At 41.7% G+C, this 21,320-nt stretch overlaps 2 protein-coding genes across 3 annotated transcripts in view; both read left to right on the top strand.

Moving 5' to 3' along the window:
* The window catches only part of LOC104588178 (HVA22-like protein k), a 44,825-nt gene extending 32,177 nt beyond the window's left edge, over nt 1-12,648 (top strand). For both annotated transcript variants that reach the window (XM_010246017.3, XM_010246016.3), the window contains 3 exons: nt 9,134-9,229; nt 12,088-12,160; nt 12,246-12,648. In XM_010246017.3, coding sequence (XP_010244319.1) covers nt 9,134-9,229; nt 12,088-12,160; nt 12,246-12,352 — 276 coding nt within the window. In that variant the 3' untranslated portion in view covers nt 12,353-12,648. The remainder of the gene's footprint in view (nt 1-9,133; nt 9,230-12,087; nt 12,161-12,245) is intronic.
* A 1,435-nt stretch (nt 12,649-14,083) lies between these two features.
* On the top strand, nt 14,084-16,834 carry LOC104588180 (arabinosyltransferase RRA3-like). The gene is made up of 2 exons (XM_010246018.3): nt 14,084-14,814; nt 15,500-16,834. The coding sequence occupies exons 1-2, from the start codon at nt 14,629-14,631 to the stop codon at nt 16,613-16,615; spliced, it is 1,302 nt and encodes a 433-aa protein (XP_010244320.1). The 5' UTR covers nt 14,084-14,628; the 3' UTR covers nt 16,616-16,834.
* The last annotated feature ends 4,486 nt before the right edge of the window (nt 16,835-21,320 follow it).

Raw genomic sequence — 21,320 nt, 5'->3', positions numbered from 1 at the left:
GAGAGATCAGCTTCCTGTAGGCCTTAGCATCATCATCGTGCTTCCACTCTATGGCCTGATAATGGTCCAACTCCTTCCATATGGAGGTAAGAGCTGATAAATATGAGGACAAGCTACGGTTTCCCTGTTTACATGTTGAGGACTCAGCTTGTAGTTGGTAAATCTTGGCATAATGCCTTCGCTCAAAATAGGTAATTCTGGCCTGTTCCCAGATCTCACTGGCGGTGTTTGCCCACATAAAATTCTTTTTCACATCAGGTTCCATGGCTGCGAGGAGCCAAGACATCACCATACTGTTTTCTTGGTTCCACCTATCATGTTCAGCCATCTCACCCTTGGGTTCTTTCACCCTTTCATTGATGTAACCGGCCTTACCCCTTGCCGTTACATAGAGTTTTACACTCTTAGTCCACTCCAGGTAGTTCAGACCGTTCAAGGGGGTAATTGGCATGGAAAAAACCATGGTTTCACCTCCGATACCTGCTGTGTTGTGGGTTGGGGCGTTCCCTGGTGAGGTCAGTTCATGACTTGCCATTGAATATTACAACCAACCAGTCCAAATGCCACCTAACAACACAGCCGCCACAACTGGAATGTGGCAACTCAGGGTTTACTCCTAGAATGCGAGCAACAAACTATTGAATATTGCTGAGAGCACAAGAACTATTGCTGAGAATAAGAGATCAGTCACTACAACGTCCAAACAGAACAATAAATAGTCCGGTCATCGGTTCAGCACCACCAATACAGACATTACTGTCAGTCTGAATGTGGTTCCCCCACTCTAACTATCCAATTATTCAAACTAGTAATCATATAATCAAGGCATAAGCCCTACGCACCATTGGATAAAGAATACTGAGATAAACTGAAACAAAACCACACCTGTTCAGCACTAGATCAGAACCTGCTAGGGTTTCATTGCACCATCAACACCCTCCTTCGATTAGGGTTTCAGCAGACCGACACCATCCCACGGCCAAACACAACTAGGGTTTTTCAGTAACTGTCGCTTGGGGCCACTAGGGTTTCAGCAGCAGTACAACCACGGGACTTACTAGGGTTTCTGCAAGCACAGCCGCCAGAGAAGATTGAAAACACAAGCCGCCGCTAGGGTTTCTGTAAGTGCAGCTGCCAAAGAGAACTGAGACCAGCCACCGCTAGGGTTTTTTTTTGTTGATAGAAAAGTAACCACGCCCAATCCTCTTTACAAAGGCTGATGCTAGGATCGTAGGTCTTCTCCAGCCCAGAAATTCCGCTCTGATACCATGTTGTTGCTTGTGGTAATTGAGAGAGAGAGAGAGAGGTACAGATGATAGAAAGAAAAGCAAACTCAGTACTGGCAGCCGCCAGTCTTCTATAATCTTTATAAAAAAGACAAAATTACAAGTATGCCCCTGGCGGCATATCCTAGGATAAGAACAATAAGAAAAAAGAAAGAAAGAAAGGACTAGTAGCTGAAACTGTCCCACTAACATCAGTTACAAGGAACACTTAAGCCTTACAACAGCCCGAAAAGTTAAGTGGGCTATGCTTAAAAGACCCAAGAGTGAGGGGGGCGCGCGACAACTTAAAGGAGCACGTGACAAGGTTGGCTCCTCAGGTAGATAGTAAAATCCGTATACCATCGTCTTCCTCAAGCCCTTTCTCTCGTTCGGACAGTTCAGCGAAGGTCTCCAGCTCGTTACAGTGGAGACCCTCGAAGAAGATGCCACATAAGGAACATGAATGCCGTAACCCCAGGAGTGTGAAGAATAGTGAGGTTTTCGACTCTGATTCGGAAAGAGTGACAGACGATGAAGAACTTTCTGATTCCGATTCAGATTTGGAAGAAACCATTAGCTTGGGAAGTATCGACCTCTAAAAACCAAGAGATATACTGGAAGAGGGTAGCCTAAACACTGAACTGTTATTCCTAGAGGAGGAGACGGATTCGCAAGATTCTGGTAATATCAAAACGCAAAGAAGAGTGAGCCTTGGCAGCGGCAAACAGATCTTTCCCAAACTGGGTATGCTATACAAAAGATAGGTGGAGTTGGGAACACTTAAAGAGGTAGGGCAGGGAGCATCCCGACCAATAAACGGGTCCATTCCATATGTGCAGCCTAGTCAGGACATCAGACCAGAGAGATAGGAATCAAACTTGGAGCCTTACCTAAGGATTCACGCAGAGGGAAAGAGAAGTGAAGTTTCTATGACTGTAGAGGGTGAGGAAGTATTGGTTGTACCTAGTCCGCTTCCACGGTTGAGTTCGGAAAAAGGGAAGGGCTTAGTCCTGACTCCAAGAATTGATACCCAACAGCCGGTCCACATGCAACCATCTATGCTAATTCCAGGTAAGCCTGTCCATTTGGTTTTAGATACTAACTTGGGTTCTCTGCCTGTAGCAGATGTCCTAGAATCCCAACAAGACCAACCAATTGATAGTAGGGAAGTGGCGATTGATAATGATGGAGTCCAATCAGAGAAGGGAGTTGGGTTGTTAGAAAGGAAACAAGAGGAGTTAGAATGGATTTGGGAGTAGATTTGTGCCCTGCCGGAGGAATATAAACAAAAGGAGGAAATGATAGAGGTGGCTCTAGAAAACCCTGAATCATAGGCAAGAACCAATAGATTGGGGCAGGAATTGGGAAATAAGGGGTAGAATAGGAAGTCAGTGGGAAATAAGGGTAGAAAAAAGAAGAAAAAGTCTGAAGTAGTGAGACTAATAATGGACATTGAAGGGGATATTGAGTTCAGTGGCAGATGGGAAAGAAAGAAGGGTTCTAAATGAAGGAACACTATATTGGAGGGCTAAATTCTTGAAAGGTAATGAAGATAATAAGCTGGAACGTAAGGGGTTTGGGTAGTGTCAGAAAAAGGAGATCGATTAAGGAGCTACTTAGGAGAGAAAGACCTGATGTTGTGATGTTGTAGGAGACAAAATTAGCTGAATTGGATAGAAGGTGGGTCAGGGAGATCTGGAAAATAAGAGGGGTAAGATGGTGCTCAGCTCCGTCCTGGGGAGCCTCGGGGGGACTTCGTAGAACCAGTAGAGGAGCTAATAGGAAACTTCACTATATCCCTAAAATTCAGAATGGTGGAAGATGGATTTATTTGGGTGCTAACAAATGTGTATGGTCCAAATAATCACAGAGGGAGGAATGAGTTATGGGAGGAGCTTCATGGAATTCAAGGTTTGTGGGAAGGTCCTTGGTGTTTGGGGGGATTTTAATGCAATAAGATTCACAAATGAGTCAAATAATCCTAGGCAGGCCATTACAACTAGTATGGGGAAGTTCAATGACTTCATAAATTCTTGTGAGTTACGGGAGCTTCCTTTACTACAGGCTACCTACACTTGGTCCAACTTCCATGAAAACCCAATCTGCTCAAAGCTTGATAGATTCCTATTTAATGAGGGTTGGGAGAGCCATTGGAGAGGTTTGGTGGCTAAGGCTCTACCTAGGATAACCTTTGATCACTACCCTATAGAAGTAGGACAAGAACCTCTTGGTAATGGACCTAGACCATTCAGGTTTGAAAATATGTGGCTGACTCACCCAGACTTCTCGCCTAAGGTTAAGGAATGGTGGAGTGAAGAGATGAGAGAAGTGAAATGGGATGGGGTTAGATTCCACAAAAAATTAAAACGGTTGAGAGGCAAAATAAAAGAATGGAATAAGGATCAATTTGGAAGAGTGGAGGAGGTAAAAGCTAGATTATTGGTTCAGATTGAGGAGTTAGATGCAAAAGAATCCCAAGGGATGATGGATGAGCGAGACAGAGAAATGAGGAGGAAACTGAAAAAGGAGTTAGAGGAGACTTTGTTGAGGGAGGAGATCTCTTGGAGACAAAAATCTAGACATAAGTGGATCAAGGAAGGGGATGGGAATACCAAATTCTTTCATGCTTTGGCTAATGGGAGAAGGAGGAAAAATTTGATACTAAAGCTCGAGGTGGATGGTGTGGAGATAACCTCTCAAGAGGAGATTGCCAGTAGGATTGTGGATCACTTCAAATCCATCTTTCAAAGACCCTTAGAGAATCGGTTAATAGTAGGGGAGGAGAATTGGCCAACTTTGAACCAAACGGATAAGGGATGGCTGGAAAGAATGATTGAGGAAGAGGAAATTAAACAAGCTGTTTTTTCTATGGATAGGGCTAAGGCATCGGGTCCTGACGGATTTACAATGGCATTTTATCAGGACTGTTGGGACATAGTCAAAGAAGACTTAATTGGAGTATTTAGAGAATTTGAGGATAAACATTTTGTGAGTCCTGAAATCAATGCCACCTTTATAGCCTTAATTCCCAAAAAGAATGATGCCAGACACCCCAAAGATTTTCGGCCAATTAGCCTGGTGACAAGCATCTATAAGATTCTGGCAAAAGTGCTCTCTAGGAGGATCAAAGCAGTTCTCCCCTCTCTCGTTAGCCAAGCACAAGGAGCCTTTATACAGGATAGACAAATTACAGATCAAATCCTTATTGCAAACGAGAGTGTGGAAGAGATAAGGAGATCGAGCAGGAAAGGATTTGTTTGCAAACTGGACTTGGAGAAAGCCTATGACTTAGCGGATTGGAGTTTCCTACTGGAGGTGTCAAGAAGACGTGGATTTGGGGATAAATGGTGTAATTGGATAAGAGGATGCCTAAACTCTTGTCGTTATTCAGTGTTGGTGAATGGGGTGGTTAAGGACTTTTTTCCAGCCGATAGAGGCTTAAGACGAGGGGATCCACTCCCCTTTCCTCTTTACACTTGTTGCTGATGTCTTTAGTAGGATGATCTCCAAAGCAGATGAGGAGGGCCAAATATAGGGATGGAGAATAGGGAGCAGAGGCATTCCAGTAACTCACCTTCAATTTGTTGATGTTATTGTTGTGAAGGGAATGAGTTGAGAAAAATGGGGAACCTTAAGATTTTAATAAGTACTTTTGAGAGGGTCTCCAACTTGAAGGTAAATTTTGATAAAAGTTGTGTGTTGGAGTAAACTTGGAGAATAGGGAGATTGAGTCCATTGCAGAATTCTTAGGTTGCAATATTTCTTCTTGGCCTTTGACATACTTAGGGCTACCCTTAGGAGCCAACCCTAAAGAAAGTAGTTTTTGGGCCCTTATTGTGGAGAAATTTGATAAGTGCTTGGCGGTTTGGAAAAAGAATTACATTTCAATAGGGGGTAGGCCGACTTTAATTAAGGCTACACTTGCCAACCTTTCAACCTTCTTCCTTTCAGTGTTCAAGATTCCTCCAAGGGAGGCTAAGAAACTGGAGAAGAGAATGAGGGACTTTCTATGGGAATCAGGAGAGGTGAAAAAGGATCACTTGATCAAATGGGAGATAGTTAACAAACCAAAGGAAGAAGGGGGTTTAGGGATAGGGAACATAATGCTAAAGAATGTAGCCCTTCTAGGAAAGTGGCTATGGAGATGGCCCCGAGAGAGAGAGAGATTATGGCATGAGGTGGTGGCAAGCATTCATGGTTGTGTAGGAAATGGTTGGGATTCTGGGATATCTCGCCGAGCTACCCTTGCTACACCTTGGAAGGCTATACATTGTATTCTCCCTTGCTTCCTCATATTCATTAGGTATGATGCTTGTTCTGGTAATGCTATTTTGTTCTGGGAGGATATTTGGGTGGGTACTCAACCCCTCAAAGATTGTTTCCCCTCGTTCTATTCCCTTTCCCTTCACAAACATGAGCCAATTGCAACTTTTCTCTTGAGCCCGTTAAACCCCTTATCTTTAAACTAGGACTTTGGGTTTCGTAGAGGGTTAAGGGATGGTGAGTCGAGTTGTGTTATTGAGCTAATTCATTTACTAGAATCCGTTTGCTTGGACCCCACTTCTTCTGATCAAAGGGTTTGGTCTTCTCTTCCAAAAGGTACTTTTACTTGCTCTTCTTTTCTAAAATCCCTCAGTTCTAACCCCATTTCCCAAGGATTCCCTGTCAAAGAAGTCTGGGTGCGACCCATTCCCCCAAAAATTGCTGTATTCTACTGGGAAGTCTTCTATGGGAAAATCAATACTTTGGAAAACTTATAGAAAAAGAGACCTTCTCTTTGTCTTTCCCCAAATTGGTGTTCCTTGTGCAAGGCCGAGAATGTGGACTGTTTCCATTTGCTGATCTCCTGTTCCTTTGCTACAGCTATATGGAGGTGGAGCCTTTGTTTATTTGGAGGTAGGTGGTCTATGCCTTCTGATTTAAGCTTGTTATTCAACCCATCTGTCTTTGTTTGGCACACTAGAAGCGGTAAGGTCATGTGGAAATGTGTCAGGGCAGCCACTCTGTGGACTCTTTGGGAGGAAAGGAATGCAAGAATTTTCTTAGAGAAGGAAAGAGGGTTAGATGAAATGAAGGATTGTATCCTAACAAGAGCAATCCATTGGCTGAAAACTATGGATATCTTTGATGACTTCTCCTTTGATGACTTGTGGAGGAATTGGCTAGTAATAGCTAACACTTCAACAAAGAAGGATAGAATTATGTCAGAATGGGTTCCGCCTTTGGAAGGTGTCATCAAACTGAACTTTGATGGAAGCAGCCAAGGCAACCCCGGGCCTTCAGGTATAGGGGGTATCCTGAGAAATAAGGACAGCAACATAATTTCCCTATTCTCAGGACCGGTGGGAGTGGGGGATTCCACAAGGGCAGAAATCCTTGCTGCAGTACAAGGAATTCAGATCGCCAACCAGCTTGGGGTGAAGCATCTCCTAGTTGAAGGGGACTCTCAGGTGGTAACAAGGTGGCTCCTAAACTTGGATACCACCATTTGGGGCTACAAAGATCTCATAAAAAAAGTAACGTGGTTAACCAACAATATGAGAGTTGAGGTAAAATGGGTTAGTAGGTCTGCTAATTCTTTGGCTGATGCTTTAGCCAAACAGGGGGTTTCTAGGGAAGATCTTTTTTGTGATTCTTTGTAAGTTGTTATTAATTTGGAAATCTGTACTTAACTAGCCCGGAGAGGTTGCAACTCGTGCCTTTCCTTGGGGACTTTGTACTATTGTCTATTGCTGATTAATAAAATAATTTCAATTATCAAAAAAAAAAAAGAGGAGGGGGGATTGGGGTTAGGGAATTTGATTAAAAAGAATAAAGCATTGTTGGGGAAGTGGCTGTGGAGGTGGCCAGTGGAGAGAGAGAGGCTCTGGCATGAGGTGGTGGGTAGTATTCATGGTCTCTCTGATAATGGGTGGGATGCTAGAGTATCACGGCAGGCAACCTTGGCAACTCCTTGGAAAGCTATTCATGGCATCCTTCCTCAGTTTCTCAATTTTGTCAGGTATGATGTTTGTAATGGTAACTCTGTTCTTTTTTGGGAGGATACCTGGGTCGGTGAGGCTCCATTGAAGGACCTCTTCCCTTCTTTGTTCTCTGTCTCAAGGTACAAAAACCGAGTTGGGATTTTGGGTTTCGTAGAGGCCTAAAGGAAGAGGAAATTGTGTCCCTAACAAATCTGCTAAGCCTACTTGATACAGTGTGTTTGGACCCTTCTGAACCTGACAAACAGATCTGGACACCCAAGCCAAATGGATCCTTCTGTTGCGCTTCTTTCTTTAAATCCATTACTCAATCTAACCCCACTCGGCCTTTCCCTTTTAAGGAAATCTGGTGTAGGCCTGTTCCCCCTAAGGTTATTCTTTTTGTCGGGAAGTGCATTATGGGAAAATAAACACCTTAGACATTCTACAAAAGAGAAGACCTTATCTTTGTCTTTCACCTTCTTGGTGTATCCTTTGCAAGTCATATGGTGAGGACTGTAACCAACTACTAATTTCCTGTTCATTTACTGCAGAGTTATGGGAGTGGTTCTTCTCATTGTTTGGGTGCAGGTTGGTTAGGCCAGCGGATGCAAGCTTGATTTTTGATCTTGCTTTCCTCCCTTGGCAGCACAGAAGAGGAAGAATTATGTGGAGGTGTGCAAGAGCAGCGCTGCTTTGGTCCGTGTGGGAAGAAAGGAATACTAGGACTTTCCAAGAGAAGGAGAGAAACTTAGAAGAGATGAAGGACTGTGTTCTAAATAGGGTGATCTTATGGCTAAAATCACTGGACTTATTTCATCATTTCTCATTTAGTGATATTTGGAGGAATTGGTTAGCGGTGGCTAATTGTTCATCTAGAGAGACTAAAGTGAGTCTGACTTGGGAACCCCCTCCTGAGAATTTTTTGAAGCTGAACTTCGATGAAAGTAGTCTTGGTAATCCAGGTCTGTCAGGGGTAGTGAGGAATGAGGCTGGGAATGTGGTCCTTATCTGCTCGGGGCCCATAGGAGCTGGAAACTCCATTAGGGCGGAACTTGCAGCTGCTATCCAAGGAGTACAGCTAGCTATGCAGATAGGTGTGGATCATCTGATAATAGAAGGGAACTCCAAGGTGGTAGTGGGATGGCTACAAAACCTGGACTAGTGTGGTGTTTTAAGAATGAAATTAAAAAATTCAACTGCCTGACAAGGAGCTTGACAGTGAGAATACAATGGGTGGGGAGATCTGCAAACTCTATGGCTGATGGCCTTGCAAAGCAAGGGGTAAACAGGGAAAGTTTATATTGGGCTCAATTGTAGATTGAATCTGTTTCCTGTTTCCTGTTTCCTGTTTTCTGGTATCTGTTTTCTTTTGTCTTTCTTCCTGCTGTTAGGAGAGGACGCAGTTCGTGCCTCTCCATGGGAAGCCTGTAATTGCATTAATTCTCTATTAATGAATCTTATCTCTTTACTCATAAAATATATATATATATATAAAGGATGGGATTTTGCTTAAGTGGTCAACTTTTATTCTTGATTGAGAATTCCTTTTGGCAGGCTGTCAGAACAAGGTCCACTGTACTGAGAAGTTTCATGTTTAGGTTGTCCCAAGCATTTCCCTTTTAGTGTAGAGAGAGAGAGAGAGAACGAAATGCCAATATGCTGAAAATTTCCAAGCCCAATAGCATAAGCATGATAGAAAAAGTGGCTAATTAGAAATATGAAAATATTCTTTATAGAATAATATGGTTCTTGATAAAGTGGAATGGTGAAACAGGATTAAGATGGTTTACACTAAGCTCTACAATGCTACTAATATTGCTTGCAGTGAGCAGGGTTTCTTTCTTTTTCTTTTTTCTGTTTTTGGTATCTAGCTTCATTTCAAAATTGCTTCATGTTGTTCATCAGGGGGCAAGACATTTGTATATGAACCATCTACGTCCATTCCTCTTGAGGCATCAAGCTAGAGTTGACCATATGGTGGACCTTGCATATGGTGAAATTGTAAGATTTTTAATCATCTTTTTCTTTTTCAAATGAATTGGCAATAAGATTTGCACCTTTTTGGAAATGGTAAAGTACAATGCATTTTATACCAATAAAAAAAGGTGTAAATACTTAAATGAAAAAGTGTAGTTGTAGATACAATAGCCTATGCACACAAGAGACTATATATAAGACTCAAGGAAATCTGAAAGGTAATTAAAAACACAAGATGTTAACTGTACTATCTATAAAAAAAGTTGTGATTTGAAAAGTTTGTTTCCCTGAATTCTTCAGCCTCATTCTTTTGCCGGGAACGAGGAGGGAGGGGGGTGTTGATCAACTTCCCCAGAAGAACTGTAGGGCCCTCTGGTAAAATTTTGGGCCACTTCCCTGGGTAAGTGTTTCCCTTCTCCCAGGTGGATAAATCACTTTTCCATGGAGGGAAACAGCTACCCAAATTGTTGTGGGAGTAAAATGTCCCTGCCAACCCACAAAACTCAAAACTGTTGATTTTGGCCCAAGGGTAAAAGTGGTAAAAGAGGAAAAACAACCAACTTACCTGAGAATTGAGAAAGTGGTTGATGCAAAAGAATATGGGTAAGGGAAATTGTCTCACTTACCCAGGTAAATTTTCTGACAAAAGAACATAGGTAAAATATTTATCAAAAAAATGTTCCTGGAAAAAGAATAAGGCCTTAATGATTTAAAAAGTATGTTCACAAAGCCAGAAACCATAATGGAGGAATAAGTGGTGAGACATTTCCTCTACCTCTCCACACATTCAGCATGATGTATCCAGTATCTTTTTTGAAGGATAAACGGAAATTTCGTTAAACTGAAAAAGCAGTATATCTCAAAATGCTGTTTGTCTAGTTGACAAACCAACTTGAAAACAGAAATTACAAGAAATAATTTCTTGGAGAAGAACCACCTCTGGTTTGATACTTTGAAACATGTTCTTCACCAACTTCCTCCTCCTTCCATTCTTCATACTCCTTACCGTTCAACTAAGAATCCTCATTTTCCTCCCCCATTCCCTGTCTTCCCCCTCCCCCCAATTCACTCAATCTCATCCAGCTCCTCCTCTTCTCTTCCTTCCTCGTCCCATCCCTTTACTTTTTCTAAGTATTCTTCCATCTTCTTTTTCTCTTCTCTTTTCTTCTTTTCAAACTTCTCAAATGCTATTTTTGCAAAACCTTCCCCTCCCCAAAAAACTAGGCCTAGAGACTTTCCAACCTCCACCTCCCTTTCCAGTTTATTAATATTTACTTTCCCATTTTGAACTATTTCCTTGACTTTCTTGCTCTTTTTGTGTCTGTTCTGCTCTATCTGTCTCTGTTCCTATCCCCAATCTCTGAACCTTCTCCTTCTTCCCCTTGTTTCTTTTCTTCTGAACTTTGAGTAGTGTGCCTATAGGCCTTCTTTTTCTATTGTAAACCCTGCTTCGTACTCCACCCCTCCCTCCTCTTGAAGTCTTCCCTTTTCTGTTATTTTCTCTCCTATCTCTTCTATTCTTTTTCCTTCTTCTCCTTCCCCGTTGTTTGGAGTTTCCAGTGCCAGAATGCTCGACGAGCCAGACTGACTCACCTCCTCAAGTCTGTGCGAAGACACCAGGTTGCTTGGATCAGATCGCACAAATATTCTTTCTTTCCTTCCTTCTGTTGCCTCTACTATATTCTCTGAAGAGCTTAAAACTTGGTTGCCTCTACTATATTCTCGAGAGGTTTCTTCCTTATTGCTTTCTGTCTTCGAGTTAGAGTTGGAATCCCCTTCTTTCAGCCTGTTGGAACTATCTTTTTCGATTTTCTGGGCTTCTGCTTCTTTATTTCTCTCTGCATCCACAATCTTCTCTTCTATGTCAGTTCTCTGCAAATCTCCTGCTGTTGAGCTTATCACCATCCTTTTGTCTTCCTTGCCTCCTAGGATCTTAATCTTTCTTCCGTTCTCGTATTTGGTCACCACCCAAATCCATTTTCTTTTTTCTTCTTCCTTATCCCCTCTGCAGACTTGTTTCCTGGAACTCGAGCGACCGAAACTGGTTTTCTTCAAAAAGGAGATTGTTCTCCCGATCTCATAAATTGCTGTATTTTTAAGTATAAGTGCCCATATTACTGATTTATGGGCATATATAGAGCAAATAAGGGAAAATAGACTCATCAGAGAGGGTGCTGATGGGATAACATTGTGATTGATATGAAACTTGCTCTATTCTAGTATTCTTGGTAACTTGCACTATTCTAGTATTGTAGTATTCTTGGTAACTTTCCACACCTAGATTTGCACTTGGGAGATGCTTTGTTCTTCAGTTGATGATACCATCTGTTTTGTGCCTGTTTTAAAACCATTTTGTACATTTGTACCAACACTAAAATGGGCAAGGTCCTAGGGTGGTGCTTGTCATAACCTGTGACTCAGATATGTGTAAAGGTGCCTAACAAATAAGCAAATGTAATTGTCCACTGTGGATTACTGAAATATATACCAGGGGAAGGCTCCACATCCAATGGGCTCCGGAGAGAACTTGCTGGTAGAATTTAACTGTAACCTTTTCATACCTTTGTTTTCTACTCTGGTCCTGTGTCATTTAATGCTGGAAAGGGTGTTTAGTTTCCATTGCCGAATAATTTACCTAGAAGATATACTTTATGTGGCAAATTGAATAGCATATAGTTGCTTTCCATGGCTTATGCCTGAGGATTTTCACAATTTCCATTTTGCACTCCAATAATGGTGTCTGTGCAAATAGATCTAAACTGAGAATTGATGGATATTAGCTCACAGTTTTGACCAGAATCCTAATCTAAGTAGATGTGGGTCATGCATAAAGCCGTCCAATTGCAAACTCAAAGATGCCTGATAGGTTGTTGAACTTGTAGGTCAAATTCGTTATCACACACCATGCAGAAATCGAGTTTGCGAGAACATTGCTGATGAAGTTCCTTGCAGTAGGTATGGATCATTGTAGACTGATAGCTGCTGGGTTTTGGGACCAAAAACTACGTGGGTGGCTTACAATTGATGTTGTTTGTATCAGTGAACAAGATGAGGACGGACGTTGATACCATGAGGCCAGAAAGTGACGGCATGGATGTAGGCCCCAGAAGACAAATCGAAGGTCCACATTCAGATCATGATGACTGATGCCCCTTTTTATTGACAGGTGACATAGTTTCCTTCCTACCTGGGTTCAAGAAGCCACTTTGATACATTAATATGTGGATGTGAAGGTTCCCTGGGCTCATATAAGATATTATGTTGTGTTCTCTAATTTGTCAATCATTGCTTGTTATGTAAAGTTTAGGTTGTCTTGCTTTCATGTGGTTGTACAGGTTCAGTTGTAAGGTCCTCTGTGATTCACTCATTTTTTTTTTTTTAATTGTAAAGTCTCTCCTTTAAAGGAAAATCCAAATTTAAGGTTATTACTTACCAGGCAAAAATTGAACCAGTAGTTCCTCTTATTGTTGGGCTAATCGCAATACTCCCCAACTCTCCATTGCAATTTGCAAATGTTTCATCTAACAATATTTCAGCTCAAAGGACAATCAGTAGACACTGTCATGGGCTATTTATATGATCATACCAGGATGTACCATTGCTTAGTATGATTACCCTGTTCGTGGTCTTGTATAGATAAAACGAAAAAGGCCAAAAACAATCCCAACTGAATAATCTATATTCTATAGGACTGAAAAAAAAACTCTATAGTTGTTAATTGAACGGGTCTTCGGTAGAATCATTGAGGTTTTGTTACAAGCCGAAGGTTGGGTGGGCCTGGTGCCTGGTGTTCTCGGCTCTGTGGCATAACCTTCTCCTCCCCTTAGTCTGTTGGGTGCCATTGTGGCAGGAGGCATCAACGGCAGCGGGAGGGCATGTTCTCGTCCCTTTTTTGGGATCCCGACTCAGGAGTAGCTTCTTTGGGATTGGGAAAATATATCCTCTTTTTTGAGTAGCGGTCATACTTCATTAATTTATTAAAATATAGGTAGTGAGTGGTGATTGGTTAAAATTTTAAAATGGAGCCCGGATCTCCTGAAAGCAAAACCGCAAGATGCTTGGATTTGGAATTAAGATTAACAATATACGGTTGCTTTATCATTGGCAAGTTCCATACTTCCATTCCATTTGGCTTACAAACTAGTAGGAGGTGGTGGTTAAAATCCGGTCGGTCTAATTTTCTAAATGCACTTCCCTCCCAGCATAATACGTTCTAACATGATCTCACACTAAACATCTCTATCATGTTGGTAGGGTGTTGAAACCTTTGGCAAGTGATCCTAAGTCTTAACTCTTTTCTTCTGATGGAGTAAGTTGGGTGTAGATTCGGGTTTCATGGCATTGAACAGGTTCAGGAAAATGCCGTCTAATGTAATGGCTGTCCAGTACAGCTAATTGGAAAACCAACTAAACACAGGAAGATGGAAGACTGAATAAAAGCCAAGTAGTCCACTTGGACAGAACTCTAATAAATAAAACAAAAGGAAAAGCTTTAAGCTTTATTAGCCATCTTCACATTTGACTTTCGACCAGAGACCAGAGTAGATGTTTGTTTATTTGTATATAGTAATCTGTCCACTCTACTTACCACGCATAGCTCACCATAATAATTATAAATAGCTTGTGCTCGGATTTGGCTTAGCGAAAAGAACAAATGATTCAGTGAGTAAACTCTCTCTCTCTCTCTGAATTTGTAATGGAGGCCTTCTTTGAGAACTGAGATTGAAACTCAGCCCAGCTCATTCTTTATTGAATATTATTACCGAATGCCCTCATTTAAAATGCTATTGGATGGATGGATCATCACTGCTCTCTATTAAAACTAAAAGCGATTCTCTTTCGTGGACAAAACATGCTTTCTCTACAACAAGGAGGAGCAGAGCAGATCAATATCAACAGACGAGAGCTGTGATTTTCGGTTCCCCATGCTAATAGCAAGGATTTATATATATATATATAATATAAAAGAAAAAGGCCAAGGCCCAGGGGCCCACTCCACTTCTTCAACTCTCTGATCACACTCTCAATTCACGTGCTTTGTGAAAGAAATCATACCCGTCCATGACTTCCTACATTCTCATCTGACGGTTGCAGTGCCTGCTCCAGTACGCACTTTACTCAATTGGATTCACATCTCTGCTTTTTCTTGACGTGTGCTTCCTTCCTCTGTAAGCTGTAATCTTCTCTCCCCACAGGCCACAGCGACGACTTCTCACAGTTCTCATCTATAGGGGGAGAGAGAGACAAATAGAGGGAGGGGGTGGGTGGGGTGTCTCTCGAGTCTCCAAACATTTTCTAGGGTTTCGAAATTGCAGTTGACTTTTGTTTTTCCCTTTTTAGTTTTCTCTGCGTATGATATAAAAAAGGAAGAGAGTTTCTTCTTGTGCTTCTTCTCTTCTCTCTGGAACCACAATTACGAAAGCATGTTGGGGCGTAGAGACGGGCCGTTGATGAGAAACAACGGACAGTCCCTTCGTGGATCGAGAATCGTCTTTGCCATTGCGGTCGGAATTCTTCTTGGTTGCGCCTTCGCCTTCTTGTTTCCTCATGGATTCTTCGGCTCCGATCCGCCAGCTCAAGGTCGTCGACTTCCAAGGACCAGTCTCCAGGTACCATTTTTTCTACCCTACAGACGAACTTCTTGATTCATTCATGTTTATTCTCTTTCTATGTTTTTCTGATGATGTTTCAATGCTTAAGATTTATTTTCCTGTGCAACATTGTTCGATCGTAAACTCTGAGAATTTGTTGGTTTCGTTGAGTTCAATTCCTGCTCTTTTTTTTTTAATTTTTAATTTTTATTTTTTGACTTTGCGTTTTGATTAGAGTTGTTGATTCATCTTGAACACAAAGCACATACTTGATACATTAGTTGTTGATGATTCGTATCTATATATCTCTGTCTAGAAGAATCTCCCTATGAATTGATGTACGTTGGGAGTATATTCTCGTTTGTTTGGATGGTTTAGATCCTAAATTTTGGAATTCCTCTGCCACTCCTGCTGAAAAATGGAAAAACGCTAGACTTCGGTTTTTGAACACAAACCTTAGTGTTGATTCATTGGGACTTGAAACTGAGAATTGCGTAGAAATTAGCTCTTATAACATGTGGCATGTGAAATTTAGAAAGAAAATTGCTACTACTACCTATGAGAAATTCTAACAATTAAGTTTAAATTGTTTTTTATGCCGCTTGGCATTCATGTTTCCTGCTGTTTTTGTGATGTGAAATTGGATTTTGTAGGCAGTTTTGCCAAACCATGGTTTCTATGATCATTTGCCCCTTGTTGTTAGGTTGGCTCATCCCCATGCGAATCACCTGAACGGATTAACATGTTGAAGTCGGAGCTTGTATCAGTGTCAGAAAAGAATGTGGAATTGAAGAAGCAGGTCAGGGAGCTAACTGAAAAGCTTCGGCTGGCTGAACAGGGGAAGGATCAGGCTCAGAAGCAATTTCTTGTTTTGGGAGAACAACATAAAGCTGGGCCTTTTGGCACTGTTAAAGGCTTAAGAACCAATCCAACCGTTGTTCCTGGCAACTCTGTGAACCCCAGGTTAGCAAAAATGCTTGAGAAAGTAGCTGTTCGGAAAGAGCTTATAGTTGCACTTGCAAATTCAAATGTGAAGGGGATGCTGGAGCTCTGGTTCACTAGCATCAAGAAAGTGGGCATACCCAATTATTTGGTGGTTGCTTTGGATGATGAGATTGAAAATTTTTGCAATTCAAATGTTGTCCCTGTGTACAAGAGAGACCCCGATGAAGGTATTGATTCCATTGCGAGGACAGGAGGTAACCATGCTGTCTCAGGCTTGAAGTTCCGGATCTTGAGAGAGTTCTTGCAGCTAGGTTACAGTGTTCTTCTTTCGGATGTTGATATCATATATTTGCAGAACCCATTTGATCATCTTTATCGGGATTCAGATGTGGAGTCTATGACTGATGGCCACAATAACATGACTGCTTATGGATATAATGATGTCTTTGATGAACCTGCCATGGGTTGGGCTCGATATGCACATACCATGCGAATATGGGTTTACAACTCTGGTTTCTTTTATATAAGACCCACAATTCCTTCAATTGAGCTTTTAGATCGTGTTGCTGATCGGCTTTCTCGGCAGCCGAATGCATGGGACCAGGCCGTCTTCAATGAGGAGCTGTTTTTCCCTTCACATCCTGGTTACGATGGGCTTCATGCTTCTAGGAGAACGATGGATTTTTATCTCTTTATGAACAGCAAAGTCCTCTTTAAGACCGTGAGGAAAGATGCTAAACTGAGCAAGTTAAAGCCAGTAATCATTCATGTGAATTATCACCCAGATAAGTTTCCAAGGATGAAGGCAATTGTGGATTACTATGTTAATGGCAATCAAGATGCACTGAAATCCTTCCCAGATGGTTCAGAGTGATAGCTTCTGTTTTTGTTCTTCGGACTTCTGAGTGATGCATCTTGTTCTTCGTCCTGCATACATGGTCCTCTACTTGCCACAATTCATGGGATTTTCCTGTACTCTAGAAGCACACAAGTAGGTCAGTTCAATTTCACATTTTGTGAGTTACATGAATTGGATGTTTCTATGTCCACCTAACTTTGATCACTACAGAAAATTTTGCTTTCTTTGTTATTACATTTGTGAGGGTGGGCCTTGACACAATGGTTGGGTTGCTCTATTGTGACTTGGGTGACCAGGGTTCAAATCATGGAAACAGCCTCCCTGTACATCTATTCCTTCCCAGACCCCACAATGGTGGGAGCTTCGTGCATTGGGCTGCCTTTTCTTTTGTTATAACATTTGTGACTCATATTTGAGCTTGCATCTCCTGCAAGCAAAAACTCAGTGGCTCTGCACACATAGCATCCAGCCGTGCATTGAGAATATCTCCTATGTTAAATTCATGGTGAGATGTTCCCAATGCACAGCCCCTTGCATCACTCCCCCACCCCCCCAAAAAAGAAAAACATTTTAACTAACCAACCTTTTGCATATATTTTCACTGTGATAACATTAGACCTTACACAAATATAATAGCCCTAAAAATCTTGGCCAATCTTGACTCTTGAGGGTACATCACCTTACCTGAATGCCGCTATATAGTGCCAATTTGGGAGGGCTTCCTTGCAGACGCTTCTAGGGTTACAAGGTAACCTCCACATGGAAAGCGATGAAGCCATATTTGGTGAAAAACTTGGAAAGCCCAAAAAAGGTCACATGAGAAAATGGACTTTTCAGTGAAACTATTTTTGATAATAACTTCTCGGAAGGACCTTTTTTACAAAAAAAATAATAATAATAAAGTTGGATGAATTTACAAAACATAGGATTTAAAACATATTGCAAAAACAGTGAGCGGGACATAGAGCAATTTTTTTGACCAAATTGACCCTTCTTAAAATAGACGAATCATCATTTTAAGTTAACCATGGAGCCGAAGTCTTGGTTTCACAAGCAACAAGCTAGTAGAGTTGGATGATCCTTGTCCAATATTGGAATTCTCGATGGGGAAAAAGAATCTTTGTCACATTCCAACCTGCAAAGCTATGTAAGCCTGTTTTGAGTGCCAGCCATGTTAGTAAAGCCTCTGGTATTCCCAGCCAAAGCCGCTTTCCAATTGTTAAGTGCTTTGTTCTGATCTACAGAAAGCACAAAATCATGACATTTAGCTGCATCATTTGATGGAGTCCCTTGGAGGAGCTCGAGTGGATCACCCATTGCCTCTAACCCATTTAATCATTTTACCTAGTTCCCTTCTCTGTAGGAACGAGTCTTACAGGGGTAATTGGAATCCAGGAGACCTGAATTTGCTTTTCTTTATCTCATGGAATTGAAACTCGAAGTCCTCCCTCATCGAAAGTCAAAATTTAATATTCTTTTGCTGCCTCTGCTACCCAGCTGATCTCAAACAAAACCAGTCCTGAAATCTTGTCTGCAAGCTTTGATTTTCTTCCCTCGAGTAAAATTTCTCAAACAAAACAATTTCTCCTTAAACCATTCTCAACTTCAAGTTCCATTATCCAAATAAATCTTGCCACAACTCCCAAAACAATTACCTATCAACATTCATGTAGCAGAACATAAACAACAAAAGTCGAGTATACTTATTTCATATTTTCTCAACAGAGCATAAAGAAACAAGAACAAAAAACAAATAAAGTACACTGTACACCCAATATCATTTTCTGTTGGAGAAATGAGAAAAAAGGCTCTGATTTCAAGGAATGAAGATGCCCATCATTGCTACAATACACAAGAAAGGTCCTTCCGAGAAGTTATGGATTTCGCTTCTAGGCCTGTGTATTTTTTGTGCATGGAAACCTGAAGAGGACCGAAAAATCACTGGGTTTCTTGTCTGAGCCTTATGTGATCGATAAAAGTCGCATTGCCCCCAATGGGACCTTTGAAATGCCACTGAAACACGTCACTAAAATCATGCTTCTTCTGTCATTGTGTATGCAAGGTACATTTGAAATGCTAGAAAACCGGATTTCAGTTTTAAGGGGGTGTTCTTTTTGCGGATTTTGAGAGGGGGAAAGTCCAAGAAATACATGTTCATTTTTCAGATTTATGTTGGGACAAGGGAAAGTTTATTTTCCTGGGTATCATTTACCCGGTTAAGTGATATAAGTGATACCCATCTCCTAGGTGGGTAAATAACTTTTTCGGTTGGGGGAAAAGTCACTAGCACTTGAATGGGACAAAAATGCCCCTTTTGATAATAAATTTTTTATGGCTAAAATGGTTATTGACTTATTTACCTAGTAAATAAAAGAATATGGGTAAATGCACTTACCTGGGTAAATATTTCCTAGGAAACACTTACCTGGGTAAGTACATTTACCTACCGAAAAACGAACAAGGGCCTAAGAGTAACTGAAATCACTGCATTCTATGTTGGCAGTGGAATTTGGCAGAAACCAGATTTTTTACAACACCTATAATTTGGACTCTACTCCCAAAAATCAGATTTTTCAATGCATTAGCAATATCGTTTTTGAGATTTATTTACAATAACTGTAACCGATGAATAGCCTCACAGACTTTACACAAGAAAAAGGAGGAAGAGGAAGAGGAAGAGGAAGAGGAAGAGGAAGAGGAAGAGGAAGAGGAAGAGGAGAGAGAGAGAAGAAAATGGCATATTTTGAAAATTTAATGAACGGTCAATGATACTTGTCTTTTTCATTTTATCTGGAATAGTTCAACAAGGTACGTCGTTTTAAAAAGTTTAGGGTATATATATATATAAGTAATTTCTCAAATGTTCAGGATATGGACTCTAAATCACTGTTTTCAAAACTGGACCAGACCGGATGGTTGGACCGGAAAAACTGGGAACTGGTCAGTAAACTGCTTTTTCCCTCAAAAACCGTTGATTTTGGTTAGTAAACCACTGAACCAACCGGTTAACTGTTCGAACCGTTTGAACCATTTGAACGGTTTTGACCATTTTGCAAATTTTTAAATTTTTTTGTTGGGTCAAACAGTTAGACTGTTCGAACCGGTAACCGGTTCCCTGACCGGTTTGGTCACTGGTTCGTTTTTAAAAACTATGCTCTAAATATGTAGAACCAACATTTTTCTCAGTATCACATATAAAGCAGCGTGCACGAGAGGTCCACTGACCATCTCAGCTGCTGGTGCTGGGTCATCGCCTCATCGGCAGTAGATGGAACCACTTGAACACTGCAAAAAGGGGCCAGGTGGCTCAACTGGTAAAAGTCGGTGGATTTTGTTCACGCTGATCTGGCCATCTGGGACAGGCCCTCCACCCTCAACAACGTTGCTCCCGAGTTTGCAATTTGCATGGTCGTAGGCCAAAAACTAATTTGCTTAAAAGCCCTAAACTGATGGTGGCTCAGTCGGTACTTCTGACTCGTCCCACAGACCCGGGATCAAAATTTCGCTGCCACCAAGGTTGGGGGGTGTTTTAAGGGATAGGGGATGGCTACCCAATGTTATATAGCCACATAAAATGCAATAAAAATCTTTCATTTTCATGATTTGTGTTCTGTTCAGCTTTCCCTTTGCCCTTACAGTAAACATTTTTTTTTTGGTAAAGAAGAGGAGATTGTATTACGAATGATCCTTGATGTGGCGTAATCCGGTTGTTCCCTGCCGTAAACGATTTGGTTGTCAGCAACGACAGGGACTAGGTAACCTGCAAGAGAAGAGTCAGAGATCCTGGGGTGGCTTACCTAGCGGGGACACTTTGATGGCTAAGTTAACACTCAGAGGTAGTAGTAGAGAGCTTGAAGATGATATCAGTGAGTTAGAGAACAAAGATTATGCATACACACACATTAAAAACATACCTTCGCCCCTGGGGGTGAAGTCTTTATATACTAGAGTCCTTGTGGGTTAGTGGAGCGGTTCCTAGATCCTCGCTGTAATGGGATCCGTTTGCGTGTTAGGCGGGTAAAACGCCACCAGCCGGTAAGGTTGCCCGCTCCCTTTGAATTGGGGAGTGGATGAGCTAATATAGCTGTTACAAGTCATAATCCTGTAAAATGCAGAGTACGGTGGTGAGCTCCTCGGGGTTGCCATGCAGGGGTCAGTCTGACTCGATAGCGAGCTGCCTGTGAAGTGCCGGGCTACCTGGTGGTGAGTTGCCCAGGGGAGAGCTGTCTGAGCTCGTGTCCTTCAGACTCGGCCTGCTCTGAATGTAGAAGTGCTTTAGTACTGATGATCTTGCACCGAGATAGGCTTGTCTCGAGGTGGATTCTTTCCGAGGTGGTCCATCTGCCCGGGTTTGTCCTGTAGCGGATTTGCTTTTCGTTTACCCTGGTCGCACTTGATACCGAGGTGATCTCAGTTCGGGATAGTTTCAGTTTGGGGTATCGGGGTACCCGAGGTCGCTTTGTAGCGAACTGATCATGCTGAATTGTCACTTGTCGAGTCACGCCCACATGCTGATCTGATCATGTTAAATTGTATCTTATGCCAAGTCATGCTCACGTGTCTCCCTACTACAAGGTCGGGCCAAATTCCCCTTCATCAATCCTCAATGAGGATGAAATTCAAGGTATATCAGACTCCGATGCACTTAAAAGCCATGAAGGTCAGTTACAGAAAAAGTAGAAAGAGTTTTGCAAACCTTTCTTTGCAACGATATCTGCCA

Source organism: Nelumbo nucifera, chromosome 1 (genome assembly GCF_055504915.1).
Source record: "Nelumbo nucifera cultivar China Antique chromosome 1, China Antique-T2T, whole genome shotgun sequence".
Taxonomy (NCBI): Eukaryota; Viridiplantae; Streptophyta; class Magnoliopsida; order Proteales; family Nelumbonaceae; genus Nelumbo; species Nelumbo nucifera.
The sequence above is the reverse complement of the archived record's forward strand: the minus strand, read 5'-3'. Positions and strand labels throughout refer to the sequence as shown.